Source organism: Epinephelus fuscoguttatus, linkage group LG3, assembly GCF_011397635.1.
Source record: "Epinephelus fuscoguttatus linkage group LG3, E.fuscoguttatus.final_Chr_v1".
Classification (NCBI taxonomy): domain Eukaryota; kingdom Metazoa; phylum Chordata; class Actinopteri; order Perciformes; family Serranidae; genus Epinephelus; species Epinephelus fuscoguttatus.
Genome location: NC_064754.1, coordinates 21,699,961 through 21,726,541, shown reverse-complemented (window position 1 = coordinate 21,726,541; position 26,581 = coordinate 21,699,961). Strand labels below are relative to the sequence as shown.

The following is a 26,581-nucleotide window of genomic DNA, read 5'->3' as shown; positions in this document are numbered from 1 at the left end:
GTAATCATGGTGGATATGGGTTTGCATTTTTGAGGGCATATAGCCTATAATAAATGGCACTATTTTTAATTTGATGTGAGTTCTTTGAACACAGGTGTAGCCCCCCTCCCCATCCAACGGGACCTAGTGTAACAGCACTGCCTGCACTGTCTTTATTTACGCCCCTGGTACTGTCAGAGTATTTTTGCATCATTTTGCATTATTTCTTTCATTGCTAATTTTGCATTACCTTTCTCACAGTGATGACCTGAATGAAACTGGTCTTTGTGTCAGTGTATGAACTTTCAAACACACTATCATCAATGACTTTTCCTTGCCCTTTAAATAACTGATCCCAATTGTCTGCTGATCAGCCACGTATCGCCACGTCTGCGCGCATGCGCAGTATTCCCATAATTGTGTTCCGGGGTCGATCCGGGCTGATCTGTCAGAAAATCTTCAGTTAGTATCGGTTTTTCCTTTCACATTCATATAGTTATCACACGGACGACTGAGGGAGTGTGTGAGGGATTTTGTCAGAAGGAGAGACGCTTTGAACACGGCACCGAGAGGACGTCTGTAAACATGAACTTCTTCAGAGGAGTGATGGGTGGGCAGGCAGCCGGGCCGCAGCCGTCCGGAGCGGAGACGGTAGGAAACCAGCCCGGCTAGCTGCGGCTAGCTGCGGCTAGCTGCAGTTAACTTGCTAACATTTCCACCGCTGTGTACCCGACAAGCTGAGTGAGACACGTCAGCAATAAACCGTGTCTATCATACACCGAGGGTTATTTCTCTATTTCTCCTAAAAACACCAAGAATGACATGTGAATAAACTGGAGCCTGTCTAAATTAAAACAACGAGCTAGTCAGGAGGCTAATTAGCTAACGTAGCATACCTGTCAGTCAGCAGCAGGCTGTCTGACATATGTGCTGGTGTCTCTACGTGTAGCTGTAATGAATGGGGAAATGAATGAAAGAAGACGGACAGGAAGGACATTAGGAGTATTAGCTGTTATTCGCTCAATCAAAAATGTTCTACAACATCTTTATTTTCAGTAACCTCCAACATAATTCATGTTTATAAGCAGTCTGTCAGATAAGTCATTCTGTTACAGCACCCTTTGCACTCTGCACCACTGCAGACGTCATTGTGTTACTGTTGTTTACATGGGCTAATATACAGTCTGCTTATAAATATCCGTGTACAAAGTAGTCAAATATTCATACTCACATTGATAAGCTTTGTTGTCTGTGTTTTTGGCTGTATTTGTACATTGAAAGCCACTAAAACCATAGTCAAACTCCTTGTATGTGCACAAACACGTGGACGTTAAAGCTGTTTCTGATCCTGAGCAGAAGCTAATATACTGTAAAACTCCAATTTATAGCCTGGGCTGTTATTTGCTTAAACCACTGAACTCAACAGGCTTATATTTGGGACAGGCATCTACATGGGACAGGCCTTTAATTTCTTTTAAACAACGCTGTTGCTCAGCAAATTTTGGAAATACAATCAAATTGTGTTTTTGAACAGTATGAATATTACATGTGTAAAAGTTAGACTTTGAATAACATATCAATTATGTTACGACACTTGTTTCACAGCATCTGAGGATGACAGCACCCGGCACACCGACACGACCAAGTTATGAATGTTTTTATAACAACATTCATAACTTGGATTAATTTTCATGAAAATCACATTTGATTCTCTTGATTGGTGGACCGCTACCAAGTAAAGGAATAAGAATAATTTACCTGGTAATCGACAACTTCTGAGGAAGGCAGCAGTCACCACTTGTTTTTTGTCATGCCGGTAAATCTGAATGACTTAGGGTCTTCTCTGGTGCTCATGGCTTCAGTAAAATGAAATTAACCGAGCTAACAATGTGTAGCATCTCCATATTGACAAAAGTTAAAACATTTATATTTGTATGCACAATCCAACCAGCTAACGAACGTCAACAGTCCAGTTTTATACATCCAAAGAACTTCTATTAAAATGACTTGCTGGGCAACCAGAGCAGGCGTGTGATTGAGACAGGCCTTTATTTGTCAAAATGTGTAGCTACGTCAGGCTAGTAAAAGGGACTGGGCATATTTTGGACTAAGCTTTTAATTGATGTTTTCTGGTTTATTAACATTCAGTAAAAAAGATAGAATTAAAAGCATTTAGTGCCAAATAAAAAAATAGGCCACCTTCTTGTAGTGCACTGTCATGTAGATCTGCAGCTGATGGTTACTTTCATTATTGATTTATCTATTTATCACAGGGATACTCAACTGCCCTGCCCAGGGGCCACTTTTGTTAAATGACAGGAGGTCAGGACCACTTAATAAGCAAACATCAATAATATATATCTGAGATTGAATAAATGAGATAGATCCAGTGGCAGCAACCCTGCACAGGTCAGGTGTGCACAAGGGCATTTCTAGAATTTGAGGACATTCAGCTATTAGCCCCAATCTGCTGGCACTTCTTTTATAAATAAGCTCTATTTTGATGCTTTATTATGCACTCTGGCATCTTATTTATTTACATTCAAAGTACAAAAAAAATTGCAGTGTGAATCAGTTTAATTTCATTGTGAATTAGAAAATGGTCAGCAAGCTACCCTGCACCCTATCACAGACTACATTTAGCCAATGGGCCATAAACTGAGTATCGCTGTTTTACTGTCTACTCAATAAATTGTTTAGTCCATAAAATTGTGAATATTTTTCATCACAATCTCAGGTTCAAACATCTTCAAATCTGCATCATCTGCCTGTGTTAAGCACTCAAACATATTCAGTTTCCAGTGATGTAAAATTAATACAAGTATCAGATCCTGACAGGGTGTAATCCCAGTATGAAACACACCTAAGCTTAATGTACAGCAGCATGTGAGATGCATGAGTTTTGCAGGCATTGCACGAGTGTCATAGCCACATAATCAGATCCTTGTCAGTAGACAATCCTGTTTGGGCTGTTTGGGAAGGCATCTTGTCCCCCCTGCAGGATGCACAATACATTCATCATGAAACTGTGTTAAAGTTTTAGGCGTCTTTCCTAATACTGGTATTTAAAAAGCAACTAAACATTAATGCATTTTTTCAAGTTAGTAAATCATATTAACTGTCAATTTATTGTATGACTGTGACCATGTTAACCAAAGAATGTTTTTTCCTTTACAATAATTTACAAAGATTACAGGACAGTATTAAAAAATATGCATTCCTGAGTAACAAAATGTTTTCTGTCAATCATCTTATGACCCCTCCGACCACAAAAAGAAAACAAACAACAACATTTTGTGATGATTCTTTGTACTCCTACTCATAAAGTAAATAAGGATTCCTCTATCAACAGATTCAGAAGTTGTGTGACCGGGTGGCCTCCTCGACGCTCCTAGAAGACCGCAGAGATGCTGTCCGGGCTCTCAAGTCCCTCTCAAAGGTAAAGTGAAAAGACAAATTTAATGGAAACAGTTCCAGTAGTGGACTTATGAGGTACACATCACTAAAACTAATGCAATCTAATACAGCAGTAGTCCTCCCATCATTGATATAAATAGGGTGGACAATAAACTAGAAACACCTGTCAGTATAAAAAGCAGTTTCAAAAAGCAAAGCAGATTCATTGCAGAGCTGTTTTTGACTACAGTAGATCTTATAAACTGGTAACTGATTGTGTAATGGGGTTTGTGTGAAGCCACATTCATGATGCTTCCAGTGGGTGTTCAGTGTATTAACCTTTTTTAATTTACACGAGAGGCTGTCAGCAGAGGAGGAAATAGCAGTGGAATTAAATCCCCGTTCCCCTGTATTAACGTCATGTAAATGAGTTGGGTCCTTTGCGAATGTTTTCTCCTCTGTCACACTGTCATGGATAAAGCTCTCATTTGTCAAACTCTGCTGAATGAAATGAACTAATCATAGACATAAACCTCTCGAAAGCCACCTCTCAGTTCTCTTCATGGACAGTTTTGTTACTGGCTGCCACATCAACCATGAGTAATGAGTTTATCAGGCATGAATAAGGGGTTTAGGAGGCACAGGGTTTCACATTAAACCACAGCAGTGTCGGTGCTGGTCAAAAACGCAGACACGGATGTGTTGACTTCCTGTATTTTATAAGAAACACAGTATGTATAAGTTTATGAATGTTGTTTTTTGAATGTTTTTGAATGTTGTGTCCTGTCAACAGTAAACCATTGAACTTATGAGTAATATTAAGATACCACTGTTGGTTTATAAGTCATGGATGGTCTGGACCATGGAGAGAAAGCATATAGATGTTATGCACCACTACATATCTGGAACAAACTTCCAGAAAACAGTTTTTTAAAAGGGATAGTTTGGATTTTTTTTGGTTGTATGAGGATCTAGTATAGTCACTTTATTATCTACAGTTGATGTCAGTTTGTACGCTCCAAGTTTTGAGAGAGACAGGAATCAGCGATGGAAAGCAGCATACTACTGTGGATAGGGGCAGCAGCAAAACATATGGCCTACCCAAAAAGTCATTACCAGTTTAAGTGGACGCTATGTTGAGAATATTATCACCATTTTACCTTGCTGTCAGAGAGCCCTTTTCTTTGGCACCACATTTTCTAAACCATAGAACTTCCATATTCCTACACATCTCTCTCTTTCAGCTCGTTCAGTCTCTGTCTGCAAAAGCTCTTCCTTCGCATACTCTGGTTCATAAAGGTATCCTCCTGTCTCCACAGTGAGCCTCATTTATTCTCCACTGTCATAATCAGTCAGCTTTCTATTTTACTGTATTTGTTGTCTCTTCTATAAACCATTGAAAGTCTGACACAATCAGCTGACCTGTGGCACAGCACAGTGTATGCTGTGCAGTGTGTGCTTTTGCGTAGGAATACAGACATGATCGAGTTGAGAAAATGTAGTGCCAAAGAAAAGAGGGTGTCTGACAGAAAGGTAAAGCAGTGAAAATATTCTCAGTGTAGCATCCATTTTGGACTGATATTGATTTGTTTTTTAGGTTGCAAAAATACATTTTGATGCTAACCCCCCTCCACAGCAGCACATTGATTAGCTTCTGTGTTGGCATTCCTGCCACATCTCCAAACTGGCAATGTGCTGACTGCCATGTATTGAGGGTAATAAACTAACTATGGATAAGTACCTCATACAACCCCACTTAAAAAATCCAAACCAACCCTTTAAGTCATGCTTCTGTGTTTATAGCACCTTTTATTGAATTAAATCTGGGACTATTCGCCCTGTAGCTTATTTGTCTTTATCTTAACAACACTTCGACTTGCGTTCTTGTTATAAGGTGCTTTACAAATAAGCCTTCCCCTTTATCTTTTGTAGAAATATCGCATGGAAGTTGGCACACAGGCAATGGATCACCTGATTAACATACTGCAAACCGACAGGTATGTTGATGTAGCATTTGTGTTTCTGTGTGGTCATGTTGGCCTAAAAAGAGTTTTGTATTTTGTTTGACTCAAGACAACGAAACCTGTGTTTTACTAACGCTCTGCTTCTTTCTGCTACGTGAATAGGTCTGACTCTGAAATCCTTGGTTATGCTTTGGACACACTTTACAACATCATCTGCAATGATGAGGAGGAAGAACAAGGTATGAAACCCTCCCAGTATTATCAGAAATTAAGAAATTCACGTTCAATTGGTTAGTGTTTGGAGATAATTCCTCCTAATTGTGTGGCTACTGTAAATGGGGATTGAGCCATTGTTTTGTTTGCATGTGTAAATGACTTAAACTCATGTCAACTGGACATCAGTGAATTTGCATTCCCCTCGTCTGTACACTGATATTGACTGCTTTAGTTAAAGATTCTCGTCTCTCTTTTCTCTTCCATGTTTTAACTCTACAGATGAATCAGAAGGTAAAACTCTTTGACTGTGCATGATGCTACCCCCCCTAACCACCAGCAGTACTTACAAATCATACGTTGTTCTTGGTTGGGTTATGGAGAAAGAGCACATTAATAGTCTTCCTGCAGTGCACAGATTGTAACCAGCTGATGAAATTAAAGTTTGAGTTGTTGTCATGGCGTATCTTCACAAGAATCACTCAGCTGATTCTTCAGAGTGGTTGAAATGGATGCAAGCTTTTGGGTGAGGCTTTAAACTTCCTCTTCCCCCCACCCTGCCCTCGCAGACGCAGTTACCCCTCTCCCTGCTTCAGGGAAGCAAAAGAATGTTTCCATGCCTGGTCAGTACTGAAATCAAGCTTTCCCTGCTGTAGTTATAGGAGCGCTGTTTAACTAACTTAACTAAAATTAGTTGGCACTAGAGAAGTGACTAGAAGATGTTTGGGTGGTAACAATAATGCTTCACTAATCCCATCACATCCCTGAGCCTCTGTCTGTTAATATGTCATCACTCATTGCTCCTTTGTTTCCTTCACATTTTAATACCTGGTTGTTTTTGCACTGCTGTGGTGAAATTATACTGCTTAGTCTTTTGATTTTTAAAGGTATACTGTGCAGGAATTGTCTCTCCCTTCTTGTAAATACAATATTCAGACTTGGGCCTCCTCCCTGCACTGCTTGTTTCTACACTGCAAGATGCAAGATACAAGAGTACTACTGTAGGAACGTTACATTTGTTGTAATGGAAAAACCGATACTTCAGTAAGCTAACTAAGCTAACCACTGGTACCTACTGTCCAACAGAAAACAGGTCAACTCCCTGTTTCTCTTCATTCCCATGAAAATGAAAGCCAACCCCAGATTTATTTGCATTTTGGAAGCTTTATCCTTTAGGCATGTTGCCTAGCTTTATTTTTATTTATTTATTTAGTTATTTTTTCGGTGCTGTGTCCTCGAATTTCATAGCCTCTTCTTGGATACCTGTTATCTATGGTCTGGCACTTGGTCACTACCTTTGTATATAGTCCCAATGTCACCTATGTGCTGTTATTGGCTGGGGGCAACACACCATGGCTCAAATGTTGCAGCCCATAAACGTCCCGCACACAGCAAAATAATAAGGAAATTAGAAAATGCAGGCAGGGAGCAGAGTTTCTGAGGATGTACACACTGCCAGACACTTCTGCTGTGATTGAGAGGGATTACTTTTGCATTAGTCTATACATTACTATACACAAATCCTATACAGTATACCTTTAAGTGTTTTTTTTAATCAGTTTACCCAATTTACAAAAAAAATCATATTTCCTCACTTTCCTGTAGCTTTTTGAGATTTGTGAATTGTTGTTAACAAGCACATATTTCAGTCTACATTAAGTGATTTTGTTTTTGATTGATTTTGTTTTGTAAATATGTTAGTGAATAGTTGCCTATTTACATATCCAACACACTGAGAGCAAACGTAGTAGTAATTTGGGATAGTGTTTCTGGCCACCTGGCTCCATTTACCTTTTATTAAATTTTGGTCTCATCCATTGAACTCTTATTTGCCATATGCTTCACCATTTTATCTTCACCAGCCAGTCGCTAGTTTTTTCTGCCTGTCGATAGGTGCTGGGCAGCTGGAGGACAGTGGTTTTATTGGACTGCTGAAAACATCTGCTTGCTGTGATCAGAAATTACGCTGATGACAGCAGTGAGAGTGAACCAAAACTGTAAAGATGTGAGCTGGAAAACCAAACAATGAGCTAAAAGAAGCAAAAAAGTGACTCCTCTTACATTGCATATACTCGTTTGGTCCATTGCTAATATGGAGATATTGAGTATTGTAGCTTTAAATGTAATTTTCTAGAGCCACAACATTTTGGGGGGGGTTAGGAATGCAGTAGGAAACAGTGAAACCTTTATAACGTCATCATATTGTGTACATTTGCTTGGGTACAATATTGAAGAACGTTTTCAATAGTTTGAAGTTTCAAATCTCATAAATTGTTTGTTCAACCAAATAAAAACCTTCTGTTTTAATACTAATTCTGAAGCCATAAAATTCTCACACTGTTGCAAACCTTTTTGGGGTTGAAGCAAAAATCTTGGAGACGGATGCATCAAAATATGGATAAATACATCTAAAACTATCGGCATTGCTTGCAGTTGAAATACTTTTTAAGTTATGGTCAGATTTCCAGGTGGGTATACACTGACTCTCAGTGCAGTGATGTTGCTAATTTGTCACACTAAAGCTCTCAGCACACCTCACATTAAGTGTTTATTTCCATGTATAGAATCACTTTTATAGCAACCTTGTTGCGCTTACCCTCTTCACTCTTTTATCCAGCTGTCCCCTCATCTGTGTGCCACCCTTTTGTTTTCCCAGAAGGCGCGTTCACAAGTATCACCCTGAGCATGTGCAAATTTCTTTAAAGGATTCACATATTACATATAAAGTCATTAATCAGTAACAGTGATTAAGACTTACCGAAAGATTTGCATATCAGTAAGTATTGCTTTCTAACTCAGGCTGATTGTTATGGACAAACCAACTCAAACCGCTCACTAGACTGCTGCAGGGTTTATTGGAGGTGTTGTTAATTTCAGCTTTCACCTCACTTCACAGATGAGGCTGCCCAGAAGCAGGCTGATGACCTGGGTGCCCAGTTCACAGACCAGTTCATTCAGGACCCTGAACATGTGACTCTGCTTCTCACTCTGTTAGAGGTAACAAACCTTTTCTGTTCCAGTGGCATGTGTTGTAATATTAGTCCAACCAACTGCCTGACGTATTCATGCACTGTATGATTTTTAGGAGTTTGACTTCCATGTACGCTGGCCCGGGGTGAAGCTGTTGACTGCTCTCCTGAAGAACCAGGGTCCCCAGGTGCAGGGTATCATTCTGGTGAGCCCCATGGGTGAGTGTCTCCACTCCACATCTGATCACACTGGTTTTGTAATGTCACGATTTTACTCACCATCAGTTTAATATCATCATGAAAAGCTGACAAGTTGCACAAAAAGATGAGTCAGTCTATCAAAATGTCACAATATTTAATCATCCTTTTTATTCATGTGTCCATCCGCAGGTGTTTCCAGATTGATGGACTTATTGGCAGACTCCAGAGAAGTAATCCGAAACGATGTGAGTACTTGTCCCCGCTTTCATGTTAAGACCAACTTAAGCTCTGTGTGAAAAAGTGCAGTCCTTTCATTCATTTCAATGAGGCCTGTCCATTGACCAGCAAAAATAGTTGTTCCTGATTTAATTTGTGCTGCAACGCTATCTAACGTCATTCAGCAACACGCTGCATTTGCCAGTTAAACCAATGTGCACATTCCTGGTGGATTACTCTGTAGTGTGAACGCTGTATTTACTGTATAGTTTACCTCACACAACAAAAGATGAAATAACTGCGGCTTTGGCATCTGAGAAGGCTTCATACCCGCACAACTATTGCTATGTTTAGCAACGTCAACACTACTACTGCGGTGTATTCAAACCCCTTAAATGGAAAAGTTTTTTCTAAAAAAAGCTGCTGACCGGGCTTGCGTCTTAGTCTGGAGGGGCAGAAACTGGGTCTTTTAAAAATGATGACGCAGACACCTACGTTCACTTCCTGACTGGTTTTATCAGTCTTCCAAATTTGCTTTCCAAATCTATGTTTTCCACAGTCCTAACAATGTTACTGTCAGCAACAGTTTCAACCCCGTCCTCTGTCCAAGCATCGAAATTTTTGTCTATTTTGCATGTACTGTCCTTTCTCTGTAGCGCTTTTTCTGCAACTGTGCAACCAACCGCAGAGAAGAGAATGTGCTTCCTGATTACACTGGCACAAGCATGCCCAGTTTGCATGAATGGTCACGTGATAAGCATTTTTAGGCGTGTCAGTATGGATGGTGATGATTTCTCAAACGGTGCTAAAATGCTTGTGTGAATGGAGATTGTTGTCATTTTAAAGCACTGTTTTAAAATGAAAGGGAACATCAATCAGATGAATGACGACCTGTTTTTCGCCTCCAACAGGGCCTCCTGTTGCTCCAACAGCTGACCAAAAGCAATGCTGCCATTCAGAAAATTGTGGCATTTGAAAATGCATTTGAGCGTCTTCTAGATATCATCACAGAAGAGGGCAGCAGTGATGGAGGTAAAGGGATTTTGAGATATGGAAGTTACTGATCTTCAATACAGAATTGTCTCAAAGTATTTACATACAATCCCTATATGTCTATATGTCCCTGACTGATTCGCACATCCTTCTCCCTCTGTTCAGGCATTGTGGTGGAGGACTGTCTGCTGCTGCTGCTCAACCTGCTGAAGAACAACAGCTCCAATCAGAACTTCTTCAAAGAGGGCTCCTACATTCAGAGAATGAAGCCCTGGTTTGAGGTCGGTGATGATAACTCTGGCTGGTCTGCTCAGAAGGTCACCAACCTCCACCTCATGCTGCAGGTAGTGCAGAACACTCATGTTAAACTGTTGCTTAAATCTATTCACAAATTCAACAAGCACAGTGATGACGATAACGTGATATAATTTTGTTCTGTTCCCAGTTGGTGCGAGTCATGGTGTCTCCAGTGAACTCTCCTGGAGCTACAGCCAGCTGTCAGAAGTCCATGTACCAGTGTGGGCTGCTGCAGCAGCTGTGCACCATCCTCATGGCCACTGGCGTGCCTGCTGACATCCTCACTGAGGTAATGACAGAGAGTCCTACCTAATACAGAGAATAGCTTGACTTTTTTGAGACATAGTGTATTCAAGCTCATGATGTGGCCGCTTTCTTTCAGACCATCAACACTGTATCAGAGGTCATCAGAGGCTCACAGGTCAACCAGGACTACTTTGCATCTGTCAACGCTCCTTCAAACCCACCAAGGTGAGACGCTACCAGTGAACCAAGACATTGAATCTCCCATATTGATCTGTACTGATCTCTCCTCTTCTTCTGTCCATAGACCTGCCATTGTAGTGCTGCTCATGTCCATGGTGAATGAGAGGCAACCATTTGTGCTTCGCTGTGCAGTACTCTACTGTTTCCAGTGTTTCCTGTACAAAAACCAGAAAGGACAGGGGGAGATTGTGGCTACGCTGCTGCCCTCCACCATTGATGGTAGGTTACACTGGGACGAGAGCATAGAAGTGGCATTATCAGATCTTTTAAGAGTTTATAGACAGTTTGTCCTGATTAGACACCATGTGTTGTCTTTGTACAAACAGTATTCAAGTAGGTTAATACATTTTATGAATCCAGTGTCAGACAAAACAACATATAGGCTCATACAAAACTAAATCCTCTCAATCATCACTTATGACCCACTAGAGGTGTGTGGCAGTGTATTTATCTGCAGAGACTTTGCCCTCTGTCTGTATTTTCCTCATTTTTGCTGTGCTCAGGATGTTCCTGAGTGCGGAACTTTATAAACAGGTTGGCAACCAGGTGCCAGACCGTAGGCAGCACACGTCCAACAGGGGGCTTCAAAAATTGCAGACACAGCACTGAAACCAAAACATAAAAGCGAATATGGCAAATCTGGAGTGGGCCTTCGCCTTACTTTCGCTGGTGAAACTGTTTGTTGTTTGCAAACAGTAGCCGGACGGGGTGAGGCGTTTCTGTGTTGAAGTTACACAATGCATATTACCACACCCAAAGATGGATTAACATTTTTTTATTCTGTCTTCAGCTTTATTTCTGTATTCACAATTATTTATTTACTGACTCGCTCTCTTTTTTCCCCTCAGCCAATTCCATCTCAGCGGGCCAGCTGCTGTGTGGAGGCCTGTTCTCAGCAGACTCTCTGTCCAACTGGTGTGCCGCTGTGGCCTTGGCTCACGCCCTGCAGGACAACCTCACTCAGAAGGAGCAGCTGCTGAGGGTCCAACTGGCCACCAGCCTGGGAAAGCCCCCCGTCTCCCTGCTGCAGCAGTGCACCAACATCCTCTCCCAGGTAGGACGATAACAGCAGCACTTAGCCACAGCAGTAAAGATGCTAACAGGATATGAGTGTCTGGATAGGAAGGATTTTTGGTAGATAAAGGTTAATACTTAAGTGTCAACAACAGTGAATAGAACGGTGTCACATTATTGTGGTTTTGCAGGGAGATAAGATCGTCCGGCGGGTAAGTAATGTGTTTGTGTGTGTGCGTGTGTTGTGTTGTGAGTATTTGGGCAGCACCTACGCTGGTTATTTTGGCTTGGCATCTGTAGAAGGGATCTCGTTGGCCGACTTGTTGGGGGATCTTGCTTCCCTTTTAACTCTTTACTACCCCTCTTTCGTCCCTAACTTACGGCTATGACCCCGTTCTTTCTCATCAGGGTGGCACACGGTTGCGCTCGTCCCCACAGAGTTGAACGCTGTCATTGCTCTCACTGTGTTCACTAGTGGGAAGTACACAAGTGGACACCTAAGATAGGTTTAGAGAAAAGGGGCGTAGCAGCTGTTTCTTGTGGTTTTGTCATCCTAACACCTGCTTTGAGCTGTGACCTTGGTTTGTATGCTGTGTAAGCCCTCATCTGTGTGTTCAGGATGTGTCCTGCAGCAGCTTTTGGGCCTTTCTCCTGTCCGAGTGAGAGATTGCTGCTTTTAGTTGTCTGGTTACTTACATGTACAAATGCTCAGTACAGGTGCCACAAGATTTTATAGTTTATACTAACAAGGATTATTCAAGCTTTACTGTAGATTCAAGTTGTTATAAAAATCGATTTAAAGGGAAGTATTTTACAACCTGGACCCTATTTTCCTAATGTCTTCATGTCTAATGCTGTGTTCACACCAAATGTGATGTGAATTTTTGACTTGCAGTACTTGCACAAGTTTAAACGCTAGAGTATTTGTGTTGACTGGCTTCTTCCATGCGTGAAATCGCTGAATTGATGAATGAACATAAGCCAGTACGTCCTCGGCGTCATATGTCCCTGGAGGATCTCAATGCTGATTGGGTATCACGGCGTGAATTGGTCAAAGAAGTTCAGATTTTTCAACTCTCGCGAATAAACATACAACGTGAAATTGCTCTATTTGCTTAATTTGCGCCGCTTACTTCATGTATTTTGCGTCATTCTCGTTGCGTCCATTCGCGTCTGATCGTGTCATTACATTACCTTTACATGTAATTCACTCGGGGGAGTTGTCTTATTTGCACCCGGTGTGAGCACTACATAAGTGACTAATGGAGACAACAATTTTTGAAATTGGTCCAGTATTGAGCAAGGGTGCTGCAGCTGGCAGACGTGAAATAGGCTGCAATTTAATCTTCTGAATAATGGTGCACCATCAGTGTGTGTCCATGAAGTGCTTGTTTTTGCCACTGACAAGCTCCGATTGTTACCTTTTGCTTGATCCAGTGTGGTTGTTATTGTGTCTAACCAAGTCTTGCTCAAGAAGAAGTCTCGTTCTGGAGTCTCGTTTGTTGAGGTCTTGCAGGAAGACAATAGACAATTCTTTGCGTGAATCCTTGCCATACTGTTGTCAGACACTTAAAACAACAACCTGAGCCTGTCAGTGGCAAAAACAACCTCTTCCTATTGACATACATATGCCCCGAAGGATTACATTGCAGCCTCTTTTGTGGCTGCTGGCTTCAGTGCTCTCGCTCAATACTGGACCTATACAAAAAAAAAATGTAAAGTTTTGTTTTAAGGGTTTCAGAGTTGAGATGAAGGTTGAAATCATTCAGCCATACTTAACCAACCTTCCCGGTTTCTCTGGGTGTTACATTGCTCTCCTCATGCGTCCCCTGGAGCTGCAAATTCTTCTTTTTATCTCCTGTTGTAGATTTTGCAATGAGGGTCTTTGGCAGTCTGCTGAAATGCACAAACTTGGCTTCACCTTCCCGGTGAAACTCCTTGGTTTCGGTTAATTTGATCTTAAGTGAGGTGAGTGAGTCTGAATCAAGGAAATTGGACTCCTATCCTAGGCAACCAAAGTTACTTTGTCATGTTCAACTAGATGAAGTAACCAGGGGGCCAGCATCAGGGCTTGGTGTAGGAATCTAGTGTATTGTTGGTAAGGCAGTGGGCAAAAGCGAACATCTTTGTAAACTTACCTCTGGTATTACCCCAGGGGATAAAAATCAGCTCTTAAAATGTCTCTTTTTTGTAGAGAAGGAGTTTGAGTACATGCAGGATGTGGAGTGATGTGTGTGTGTTGTTGTGGCTTGAGGAGAAGTGCAGGTTTTTACTGGACTGTTCCAGTAAGGAGGGAGCTAATCCAGAAGGTGAAGCCCTCACCTGTGGTCCTTAACTTGAGATAATGACTGGAAAAAATGAGATTGGGAACAGGGTGAGGAACTCGGACGCTCAGAAGTAACCTGGAATATAACTCCTGCTTGTTTGTGTTGAGAAGAGACAGCAGAGGTAGTTCAGACTTCTGAGCAGGTTGCCTTCTGGACGCCAACCTGTAGAGGTAGCCTGAAGTAGACCAGTTGGACCAGTGTTAACATTGTTTTTCTCACATCCCTATGAGCCCCCAGGCTGACGAGAATGTGGTCAGTTTGCTCTGACAGTTAAAGATAATGTATTCATGTTAAAACTCATTGTAACAGTGGTTTTTAGTTTTAAAGGAGGAATTGTGCCTTTATTCTTCTGGCTCGAAACTTCAATTTTAACTGTTAGATTTTAGTTTTAACCACAATCGCCGTCACAAACACACACAGAAGCTGAGTGTATGACTTTTTTTTTTTTTTGATGCAGAGGCCAATGTTTGTTCAACTTGTGGTCATTTTCCTGTCCTTTTGTTTTCCTCCTTATTTTTGCATTTCGTCACATTTGGAGACAAAATCTGAAAAGGTGATTTCGTAAGTTTTTGTAGTTTGTAATGCTGATAAGTTTTAATTTTTACCCACATCTTCATCACTCAAATCTCCATACTTACAAACTTTCTTGGCATTTCACTTCAGGAAAGACGTCTGCTCTTCTTAAAGCATGATGTGCATTAAGTGTTAATGCACCATCGTATTAGCGGCATCAAAATAGTTTAGAGTTTACAGATTATATTTGCCTCTGCACCGTTTTAATCTGGATTTTTTTTGCATTCCAGCTCCATGAAAATCACAATTTCTTTTTCTGCAGCTGATTGAGATTAATTATTTTTAACTGCTTCATGACTTACTGGCACAAGTTTCCAATAAATGTCTGTCTATTGGAAGCTGACTTTTGTAAAGCGGAAATGTAGATCTTAAACCTCTCTTTCTCAAAGCTGTTTTCATGGAAATGCATGATCATTTTTATACCACTTCTTTTTTTATTGCAGTTCCTTTTTCATTTTTCAAAAGCACCTTCAGCAGGTTTTTGCTTTGCATGTGCTGCCAGCTAGAAATACAGTAAAATATCAATTCTGACTTTGTGATACTTGGATTGCAAGTCATCAATCGCTCGCAGAATTAAAATTTCAAACCACAAACTAGTTGAAAATTGTGGTATACGTGATGCCTGGAGGTAAAGATGTGGGCTTTTTAAGGCTTAAAGGACTTTGATTTCTTAATACAGGATATCTAACCTTGTTTGAATATAATAATGTATTAATTTTGACTGTGTCCTTGTTTTTTGTTTGTGATAACCTTATTAACTACTAATGGTTGATGTGATCGAAGTGCTCCCAGTTAAGCTTCAGTGGGTTTATTTGACCATTTTCTTATGTTTGTTAACTGGCAAAACTCCCTACATGACAGGATGGGAAGAAAATTGGATTTACTGTTGGAAAAGTGCCAACAAAATTAATGCTACCTATAACACCAATTCATAATTAAGCACTTTTGTTGTCATTTTATCAGCCCCCCCCCTCCCCTTTTTACTTTGCTTTTTCCCTGTTTGAATTTAATACATTGGCAATAATTTTGTTGGATTTCTTTTGCAAATTATAATTTGCTCTTTTGAAAAAACCGCATGGATAATGTGCAAATCTGGACGAAATCTAAAAGTCTACAACCAGGATTTAAATTCTAATTAATTGAAATTTTAGTTGCCATTCTGATCATGGTTACGATCATGTATCTTGATGTACGTAACTTCCCACATTTAACATCTTCATTGTCTAAGCTCAAACTATTTTAATAGTAGTAGAATATTACATATTTGGACTCTTCTTAGCAATTTTTACTGTAATTCAAAAAGCACATGTTGACATCTGTTTTGTTTTTTCTTTTTTTCTCTACAGGGCAGTAAAGTGCAGACCAGAGTGGGCCTCCTCATGTTGCTGTGTACTTGGATCAGCAACTGTCCGATCGCTGTCACACACTTTCTGCACAATCAGGAAAATGTTCCCTTTGTATCCTTGAAGCCGTTAACAAGCCATCCACCAGTGAATGTCTGTATTTAATCATAGTTTTGTTAACTAGCTTTAAACTCAGTCTTAATTAAACTTCTTTCAGATGGACCTTTTATTTTTATTTTTGATTAATAACTTTTAGGAATACAGTTAAATCTTCTCAGCTACGTTCTATATAACATTGTATTCCACTTCTAGGTTTAAAGAAAGTGTGTGTTTGAGACAAAAATGCCTGGTGTTGAATGAGTCCTTGACTGAGTGTGACTCCTGCAGCTGACAGCACAGATCTCAGAGAATCTGGGAGAGGATGAAAGGCTGGTGCAGGGTCTTTGTGCCCTGCTTCTCGGCATCTGCATCTATTACAACGACAACTCGCTGGAAAACTACACCAAGTAAGTGTCAGCTCACACACACCCTGAAAATAACACAGTAAACACGATCCCTGAACTTTGCATGAACTGGCATAGTCTAAAACCCCAGTTTAAATTCAGTTTTGCCACATATGGTTGTGTTTGGTCGCTGAATTTGGACTCAGTAAAGCTTCACAGTGGGAACACAGTTGTATGATATGTACAGATACAGTATGGGGATCATACAAGTAGCTTCTTGTTCTACTGTAGAAACGCAAGTGCTATTGCAATTTCAGTTTGGATTTAATTATTGAGGTTTATGATAGATAGCTACAAGTAATGATCTTTACTTTTTTCTACTTTACTATTACTGTGACATCTCTGTGAGTCTTTGTTGTGCAATAAATGTGTATATATAGTATATATTAACATTTAAAAACATGCATGAATACTTAATCAGGATTTTCCAGAATTGTACCCATTTTAGCCAAAGTTCATCTGACTTAAATCATGTCATCATAGTGTTGGTTGAAAAGCTGTGTCCTGTTTTAAGATGTGCCACGTTGTCTCTGTCCTCCTCAGAGAAAAGCTAAAGCAGCTCATTGAGAAACGCATTGGAAAGGAAAACTTTGTAGAGAAACTGGGCTTCATCACCAAACATGAACTGTACTCGCGGGCGGCTCAGAAGCCGCAGCCCGTCTTCCCGTCTCCGGAGCAGATGCTGTTCGACCACGAGTTCACCAAGCTGGTCAAAGAACTAGAGGGTCAGTCGCAAATAATCCTCCACGTCCAGTGATAGTTCATTTATCATGGCAGTAGCAAAGTTATTTGGTGTCTCATGAATTACTGTTCTCCCTGCTCCGAACAGGTGTGATCACCAAAGCAGTTCATAAATCCAGTGAGGAGGAGAAGAAGGAAGAGGAGGTGAAGAAGACATTAGAACAACATGACAACATTGTAACGCAGTATAAAGAGCTGATCAGAGAACAGGTAAACAACACACTTATTCTGTGTGTGGTTTTATTTGTCATCTCTGCATACTTGACTGTTGACTGATTAATTTTTGATTGTGTGATCCTCAGGATGCTCAGATCCAGGAGCTGAAGGAGCAGGTAGCATCCATGACGACTCAGAACGAGCAAATGCAGAACACAGTCACCCAGCAGCTGTCCCAGATCCAGCAGCACAAAGATCAGTACAACATCCTCAAGCTAAAATTAGGTGGGTTCACCTGGCTGGTTGAGGTTTTATCTGTCCTTGAGAAAGAAGTACTCTGTGTCTGGTTTGTTAGTTGAATAAATTGCCATCCCAGCTGATAACATTTTACTGCTGCAGTGCCAAGATACGGGGCGGCAGTGATATGCAGCGACATCGCAAGATACAGTTTTACAACAGTATGTGCACAGGGCAACAACATAGATACAGTCATTACTTATAGGAACACACACAAAATATCACATCCTTAAACGTTGTGGGGGAAAAGAAATTATTTGCTATCATGCTGAAGAATTGCATTGTCTCTACACAGAAATAAACTCCAAAATCCAGAGGTAAAGTTTTTTTTCCCCCATGTTCCTGTGTCTAAGTGACGAATGGGAACAACATTTTTTGAAATTGGTCCAGTACTGAGCGAGGGCAGCGGCCAGGCTGCAGTGTAAACACTCAGGGCATGTTTGCACTGCCAGTTTATCTCCACTAAAAGTGCTTATTTTCTAGGTTGGGTGGAAAAGGGACAGTGAAATAATTACTTTCTGTACAGTGCTCTTGTGTTTCACCTGATACAAGCCAGCTGTTGTTCTTTTTCACATGTCTCATCTACATTTACGAGCTCCTTTCATTATGATCTCCTGTTCATTAGCACACGTCCAACTGGTTAATGTCCTTGCACTAGATCAGAGAAAATTTCCCAGAGGGTGCGTTTTTGTTTCCCCCTCCTCTACTTTGGGAACCTCAGCAGTATGTACTTGTGTTGCGGAGATTGTTTGTCTCTATGAGCATGAATTAGTGTTGTTAATTTTTGTATTACTGGGCTATGGAGTTTCATCTGTTTTCATTAGAAGAATGAGAGAAAGTAGAGCAGAGTGTGTAGTAGAGGCAAAGGAAAATAAACCTGTGTTCATTTGGGAAAATGGCTGACAGGCTCAGATTATTATCCAAAGTGTCTGACATGTTGGGAAGGATCCCCACAGAGATAGATCTTTTTGTTAAAGTGTAAGATCCTTTTTGTTTTGCCACAACAGCCCCAAAATCACTGTCGCCAAACCCACCAGACTCCATTTAAATAAACAGTAATTTTATCATCGTATCTGATTTTATTTTACGATGACAGAACCAAAATAAAGCTCACAGAAACCATCTTGCTGTTTGATAACGCAGTCAGGCTGGAGGCTCATGTTATCTATTACTATTTAAAACCAGTGTGTTTGATGTGCCCCTAAAGGGATTACAAAAAAAGACTTAACTAAGGGTCTTTTCACACCTGCCCTGTTTGGTTCAGTTCAATCGAACCCAGTTTCGTTTGCCCCCTATGTGTGGTTCGTTTGGGCAGGTGTGAACACAGCAGTCGCACTCAGGTGCGCACCAAAACAACCAAACTGAGACCTTCTTGATCTCAGTCTGGTTACAAACGAACTCTGATGCGATTCGTTTGTGGTGAGAACGTGTTCCGACCTCGATCTGAACCACCTGCAGTCACATGACACATTGTTTGGGTTAAACATGAGCATGTTACAGTCCTGGAGGATTATTAATGTGCACCTCCTCCTGTACTGCCTTAATATGCACATTCAGCACATCCAATGCATCAAAACATTGTTTTCTAGTTGGAGCCGCGCCTCATTTTCAGACTGTATGGTTTGACTAAAATGAACAATGACAGCAATATAGTACACGATGACCAGCGCTAAAATCAACCTGTGTAGTTGTCCCTCCATTGTGACATTAGAAAGTGTCACATTTATCTTGCAAGTGTACTCTTCAACGTTTTGTTTACTTCCTGGATTGTTACCGCATGGAATTTCTAACCAGTAAAAAGCAGTTTTCTCGCGCAAGGCATTTTATCTGGTCCACCTGTAAATGCCCAACTCTAGGCAAAGAAAATTAGTCCCTGATTCAAACCAAAGCAAGTGGACTCTGGGTCTGAAAGCTCCCTAAAACAATCTGAACTCGTCCCTTAATGTGATTATTTACTCTACAAGAACCACACTAATAAATCATCCAGGCTGATATAACGGGTTGTGTGCCATCAGATTTTTTTAAAACTCCTGAATAATGAAATCCAGTATCCCTAGAATTATGTCACCATATTTCCAGTAGCTGATGTTGCATTTAGTGCATGTGTGAATATCTGTAACATCGACATCTATATGACATTTTAACTGAGTGTGTGTGTGTGTGTGTGTGTGTGTGTGTGTGTGTGTGTGTGTTTTATAACTTCAGGTAAGGACAACCAGAGTCAGTCTAACAGCCAAGGAGAGAGCTCTCAGGTGAACGGGCTGCAGACGGAGGAGCTCACACAGCTCAGAGAGGAGGTGGAGGAGCTCCGCAAGCAGCATTCACTCCTTCAGACACAACTCAGTGACAAAGATGCACTCATCAACACCCTGGTTAGTAGATGTCTATGTTCAGTGTGTTTGTTTGTGTGTGCAAGCTTCAAGTGGAGGTGGTTGAGCTGTGTGGGGAAATCACACACTCCTCCAGACACAGTGACACACTGGGCGGAGTTTTGCCTCAGACAGCAGCGGTGGTCACTGTTCAAACACCAGAACATGATTGATTAGCAGACAGACTAATATTCAAGTCATCAGTAATTAGTTGACTTTATTACACAAACTGTGTTTAGTTATCTCTGGTTGGATCTATACATAACATACAAACAACAGACAGACTCTAAATAATACACGACATGCACTGAACGTCTGACCACGCCTTTACTGTCATGGTAACAGACAGACAACAGTACAGTAATAGTCATTAACTACAGTTTTCATACAAACCAAACCAAGCTAAATCAACAAAAAATATCACATCAAAATCTTAACAAAACACTTTGTGTTCATTTTAAGAATTGTATGTATCTGTAAGACTGACTGAATCAGGGCCAGGACGCATGCCACGTCTTTAGCCGCCTGGAAAACACAAGATCGGGCGCTGGGTGCTACCCTTGTGCCAACTCTGTGCCAACTTTCAGGGCGCAGAGGCAGGTTATGAAGTTACTAAGCAGGCGTAACACGCACTGAATCATAGCCTGCTTGCCTGATACCTTGAATATGGAGCTGATCTTCGTCAAGGTGGTTTTTAAGTGTGTATTAGGCCTAAAATACTGTCCATGGCACATATTGAAAGCTCTGGGTAGCCCTGCACAAAATAATCAGCATCTTTCCCATATTTATCACAGACTGATATTTACAGAAGAAAGGGAAGATACACCAGCTTTGATCTGTTGTTTCTTATCACATGACATGCAGTGCACTTTGCTGCGTTCCAAAATCTCAGGGTGCAGCCATGCACTCTGAAAAACGGGCGCTTGGGAACGCTTGCGTGCCGTGATGGCATCGCTTTTGCTTTTAATGAGTCTTTTGCGTGTCTACATTGAAAAGAAGGGATTTGAGAGCACAAAAAATGCGCCATGTGTACCAGCCCTTAGAGCTGCAACAATTTGTTGATTAATTGATTAGTCAGTTGACAGGAAGTTATTAAGCAGCTATTTTGTTAGTCGATTTATCATCTAAGTCAGGAGTCAACACTTTTCAGGCCAAGGACCCTTAGCTCAAAGAGAGAGGGAGCAGGGACCCCCTACTACGTACACTTTGTAAACTGAGTTGCGGGGTGCCAAGTAGCTCACCTGGTAGAGCAGGCACCCTGTTTACAAAAGCTACGTCCTCGCCATGGCAGCTGCAGGTTTGATTCAGACCTGCAGCCTCATTTCCCACTACCACTGTCCTTTCAATCAAAGGCCAAAAAATAATCTTTAAAAAAACAAAACTGAGTTTCATTTGAGATTATTCTCTTAGTATTTGTCTTGTGTGTGCTGGCCTGTAACTGCTAAGTCAGCAGCAGTTGTAGCATAGCTATATGCATTAGCCCGACCCTTGGCACTGTTGCCGGTGGTTTCTTAGGTGGACGGTTTGTCAGTCTTTTGCTTGAAAAGTTATAAAACGATTCATTGTGGCTCACAAGAATGTCCGTACACTGGGAATAATAATACAGCTAACTGGCCAACATGTTTCAATAGTACATAAATGTTAGCTAACTAGATCACCCTGCCATTATAGATAAGTGCCACACAGTCATTTAGCGTTAGCTAGCTCACATGACGGCCTATGGATTGATGTTAATGTATATTTTCAGACATGTTTAAATTCTTGGGGAAAAAAAAAATCAATTAAAACTCAAATTATCAATCAATAATTTGGCGGCTCTCCTGCAGTTTCAGATTCTTCAATGTGATGATTTGCTCTTTTGTTTTTTTATCACTGTAAATTGAACATCTTTGTGTTTTTGACTGTTGGTCTGACAAAGACAAGACATTTGAAGTCGTAACCTTCGGCTCTGGGGAAACTCTGATGGACGATTTTTGCAATTTCCTGACACTCAACAGACAAGGAATAAGAAAATAATCAGCACATTAATCGACATTGAAAAATGTTTCTATTGCAGCCCTATTCTGATTGTAATCCTACAAGTAGAGTTTTACTTTGATCATTTTGCTTCATTCATGTATTTTGTTTCCTCTGTGTGTGTAACTGTAGCGGTCAGAGAAAACAGAAGGTTCAGCAGCAGGATCAGACAACACAGAACTGCTCAAGGTGAGTTTCATCACTAAAACACACTTCCCCCGTGTTAATTCTTTGCTTGTGGGCAGATGTGAAAGGGGAGGGCTGGCATCTATATTTGTTTGTAAGAGATGAAACCAACACCGTCGTTCTTAATTCTTTTCGACTTCCCTGCCTTCTGTTACTCAGCCCAGAGCCCATTTGGAATGTCATCAGCGTTATCCCTAAAAACCTTCATCTATGTTTCAGTATTTCATTTCATTCATTCAGATTCATTCAGGACCCCCTCGCAAACGAGATGTTGCATCTCAAGGGGTTTATCCCGTTAATAAAGAAATGTCAGTATTTCAGAGATTTTGTACATGACATGTATTTTTGTAAGTGTTGTTTGACTGTTGTCTGTTGCAGGAGCTGGAGGCTCTGAGGAGTCAGGTTCAGTCTCAGTCGGCAGAAATCACCCAGATGAAGACAGAGAGACAAGAGCTGCTCAGAAGAGCTGAAGCCGGGGTAAATATCAGGCAAATGAGACATTTTGTGGCAAATATATCACATTATTCTTGATGGATACTAAATGAATCATCCTCCCACTGGTGTCTCTCAGTCTTCGGACGCAGTCTCCAGCAGTGACGGTTCATCAGATGCTGCCAAGATAGCAGAAGTAGAGAGCAGACTGGCAGCACAGACAACCGAGACAGAGAAACTCAAGGTGTGTGGGAAAAACTGTTGCAAAAAAATGTCACCCTGATGCACTTCCTGTATGTTTACACCAGTTGGCTCTGATCTCTTTGAAATGTTGTATTTATTCATTATATATTTTATTTCCTTGGCTCCCATTATTTGTATTTATGGATTATTCTATTCAACATCTACACCCTTTTCTACCTGTCTATTCTGTCCTCTCCTTCCTCCTCCTTGGTTTCAGGAGGAGGCTAAGAGCCTGTCGCAGAGTCGGGCAGAGCTGGAGCAGCAGCTGGCCTCAGCCAACAGCACGGTGGCCATCCTGCAGACGGAGAAAACAAAGCTGCAAACAGAGGTGCAAGAGTCCAAGAAGGAGCAGGACGACCTGCTGATGCTGCTGGCAGACCAGGACCAGAAGATCCACAGCCTCAAACAGAGACTCAAAGACCTCGGAGAGACGGTAGACAATCAGTATTTGTTATGTTTGTGGTGATTGAAGGTTTCACAGATAAGAGTAAAATCCAGGAGTAGAAAATATGGAAAAATATCTCAAGTGTTAGTCATTGCTCCACTTAAAAAGGATATTTTTGTTAACTTTAGGTGTATTTAAATAAATATTGAAACACACACATCGGGATTATCGTCAGAAAGAGGGTTCAAAATATATTTTAAAAAAAACCACAAGTATAAAGGAAACAGGCACACAAATGATTTTCTGAATGACCTCCCTGCATGTTTGACTAAATGCAGCGGGGAAAAAAACATGTTTCAGCATAAAGCCGTACACTGGAGGATTTTAGAAATGATATTGTCAAATTCTAACCCCTACTGTACAAGCAGATCGTCTGGGATGTGAAGCCAAAGCTCATGATTTATGTGCTCACACTGTATGGTCTGATCGTCAAGCCACGATCATACGGGGTTCCCACGGTCATGAAATCCCTTGAAAAGTTATGAAATTGGAAAAACTGGAAATGGTTTGCAATTAATGTCACCAGTATCATGCAATACATATTGGTGTGTGCAGCTTGTCAGCGACAGGATTGTCTAACAAGTGAGCAAAGTTAGCAAGCGCTAGCAGTTTGCGTATTTGCAAATGCCTGCGAAGTGAATGTTTCATATAATTTGGCTTTCAAATGATGAATATGATACATGGCTCAAGCGAGAGGCAGACTGTAGCTGCGCTGGATGTACGCTCTGCACCAAAGCGTTTGACATTGGCAACATGGGGAAGCGGCTCTGGTCAGTCATGCTATAAGACAAAGCATCAAGATAACCAAAAGGCTACTTAACAGACTGCCAGCATCAGCACATATTTTGTGCCTGCCATCCCCAGGCACAATAGTTGTGTCCAGTGTATGTGTACACACAAAGGCACTCTGTTCCACTTCATGCTATATTTTCATTACAATGCCTGTCACAGAGCACACTGGAGCAAGAACCTCATTATGGTGCCCTATGATAAGGTAAGGTAAGGTAAGGTAAAACTTAAATGTCTGCAGGGGGCAGTACAAATACATAACACACAGAATCCAGTATCACACACTGTCAGGGGTAAATCATGCACAATTAGTGGCCACCGATGGTTAAGAAAAGCGATCACAGACAGATTGTTCTACATTTAGGGAGGCAGAACCTCCGCCCTGATGGAAGCATCTGAAACTCAACATGGAGGGGATGCTGAGAGTCCAACCAACACAATAGACCGAGCTTTAGAGGTGACCCTCTCTTCACACAGATGCTGGAGGATACTTTACAGGCCTATATTACTTGAATTGAGTCATGAAAAATAGGGGCCAAAATATTATGGAAAATTTGCAGAAAAGTTTTGTGTGGGAACCCTGGCTCATACTTGACTGTGTAAAATAGAAACTAAAAAGGTCTGTTAGCTCCAGTGGACCATTTCGGCTATTGACAACTGTCAATAAAGATTGATTTAAAAGCATCAGGCTGCGGGCAGGTAAAAGTCTCTTTTGCTATCAGAGTCTCGCTTCACTTGTAGAGACAGACGTCCCTAAAATAGCTTTAAAGTTCATTTTTGTCTAAGTTTTGATTCCTTCTCTGTCTTCGGCATGTGCACGCAAGTTAGCAGCATCAACAAACTAGCTGGGTATAGGTTACACTGTACACCTGATTGACTGAGAAAAAGGGCATCTTGATCTTGGGGAATTGAGTTGTGGCATTGCTTCAACTGTGTGAGAAGAGTCTGATGACAGCCAACCAGAATTTCTGACTTGCCAGAAATTGCTCTGAATGACCGACGGCAAGGTCGTGAGCAGTTGATCAGTCCATGGTTGGTCCTCACTCCCCCAGTACACTGCACGGTAAATGACACCTGATGAAGCTGAATTTTTTTTCCGACCATAACAACAGTCGGGTCAGAAACTGTCTGAAATCGTTCAGTGTATATCTACCTCATGTCCTTAATATTGTCCTCTGTACTTACTCATTAATTTTATCTGACTGTCGAGACACAAAATAGACTGAAAGCTTTTATAATCTTAAGCTCTTCTCTCAGTTTAACTTCTTATCTGTGGTGGTAGTTTTTGGTAGCAGAGATGTTGTGAGTAGTGAGCTTCACATCTTCAAACAAAGCGCTTTATGTCCTGATCACTCAGCTGTGTTTCGTGTGTTTGCTTTAGTTAGACTGTGGCACTTTCCTTACAGGTGGACGATGAAGACGACCTGGATGCGCGGGACCAAACAGACGACGACTACGAGGAGGATGAAGATGAGGACTAGAGGAAAAAACACTGAAAGAAAAGAAAAGGAGAAATGGGAATATTTGTCTGCCAACAGGCGAGAGAAGAAACTTTGCAGAAACACACCTGAGAAACTGAAGAGTAGGACTAATGTACTGGTGCAGTTTCTCTCCCCAGCTGCCATGCGATCTTCATTTTTCTTTACCTCCTTGTCACGTCACATGTACATGTTAGTTGTTTGAATATTTTTTTCCCCAAGGATTCAGTTTTCAGTGACGGCGGAAATATTTGGACATGTCAGTGCATTCATCTCTGCTACTTTTGCCATCAGCTTGTGATGGATTTTACCAGTCTTGTGTTTATTGTAATGTACCGTCATATAGTTTGTAATCACAAGAGAACGCTAGGTTAGTATTTACACACAAGTCATCTGGAACATTTAGAGAGGAGGATTTAAGATGTAGCAAAAAAATGCAACCGTAAGCAGATTTGTTATTATTCTCGTTTTATCATAAACACGATGCAGCCGTTAGGAATCTCTGCAACCTTGAATTTATTTTCACACCTCTTTGGTTTGAGTTCAGTGTGTATTTCAACACTCACTTTTTCCATTTCACTTCGACGACACACCCTAACCGCTCTACAATATGCTGCAAAAACACTGACAGAAAACATGTAAAGACAAAAAAGATATTTTTGCAACTTTTTGTCCAGTACTGGCATCCAGCTTCTGTATGATACTGTGTAACTTATCAGTTTATGAACCACGTTGAGATGAATAAAGAATCTATCAGTCTGAATGCCTGAATGGAGGTATAATTGTAGATAAATAATTAAATTTTACTAAATCCACAGTGAGACTTTTGTGTTTGTTTGTTTTTTTCAGGTCATTCATGTCTAAATATAGGACTGGATAACTTTTAGAGATGCCAACACATACTGTAAGCATCTTGTCAGTACTAATATGAGACCTGTATTGAAATATCTTTGTG

At 40.9% G+C, this 26,581-nt stretch overlaps 1 protein-coding gene across 5 annotated transcripts; it reads left to right on the top strand.

Annotated features, from left to right (window-relative positions):
• Window positions 1-386: 386 nt before the first annotated feature.
• Window positions 387-26,447, top strand: uso1 (USO1 vesicle transport factor). Of its 5 annotated transcripts, XM_049571395.1 has the most exons (27): window positions 387-630; window positions 3,332-3,418; window positions 5,308-5,372; window positions 5,502-5,578; window positions 5,835-5,846; window positions 6,122-6,175; window positions 8,449-8,549; window positions 8,638-8,740; window positions 8,912-8,967; window positions 9,850-9,970; window positions 10,097-10,275; window positions 10,377-10,517; window positions 10,611-10,699; window positions 10,779-10,933; window positions 11,563-11,768; window positions 11,920-11,940; window positions 15,975-16,085; window positions 16,359-16,477; window positions 17,018-17,199; window positions 17,304-17,425; window positions 17,518-17,656; window positions 19,874-20,040; window positions 22,186-22,242; window positions 22,618-22,716; window positions 22,811-22,915; window positions 23,132-23,347; window positions 25,555-26,447. In XM_049571395.1, exons 1-27 carry the CDS (start codon window positions 565-567, stop codon window positions 25,627-25,629), a joined length of 2,925 nt encoding a protein of 974 aa, XP_049427352.1. In that variant the 5' UTR covers window positions 387-564; the 3' UTR covers window positions 25,630-26,447. The 5 variants fall into 5 exon arrangements, with proteins under 5 accessions (XP_049427352.1, XP_049427353.1, XP_049427355.1 ...); XM_049571396.1 differs by lacking the exon at window positions 5,835-5,846; XM_049571398.1 differs by lacking the exons at window positions 5,835-5,846; window positions 6,122-6,175.
• The last annotated feature ends 134 nt before the right edge of the window (window positions 26,448-26,581 follow it).

Excerpts from the sequence above, each read along its gene's own strand:
- uso1 (XM_049571395.1), top strand. The coding sequence starts at position 565 with ATGAACTTCTTCAGAGGAGTGATGGGTGGGCAGGCAGCCGGGCCGCAG. Across the intron at positions 10,518-10,610 it reads CTGCTGACATCCTCACTGAG|ACCATCAACACTGTATCAGA; the intron begins GTAATGACAGAG and ends GCTTTCTTTCAG. Across the intron at positions 10,934-11,562 it reads GCTGCCCTCCACCATTGATG|CCAATTCCATCTCAGCGGGC; the intron begins GTAGGTTACACT and ends TTTTCCCCTCAG.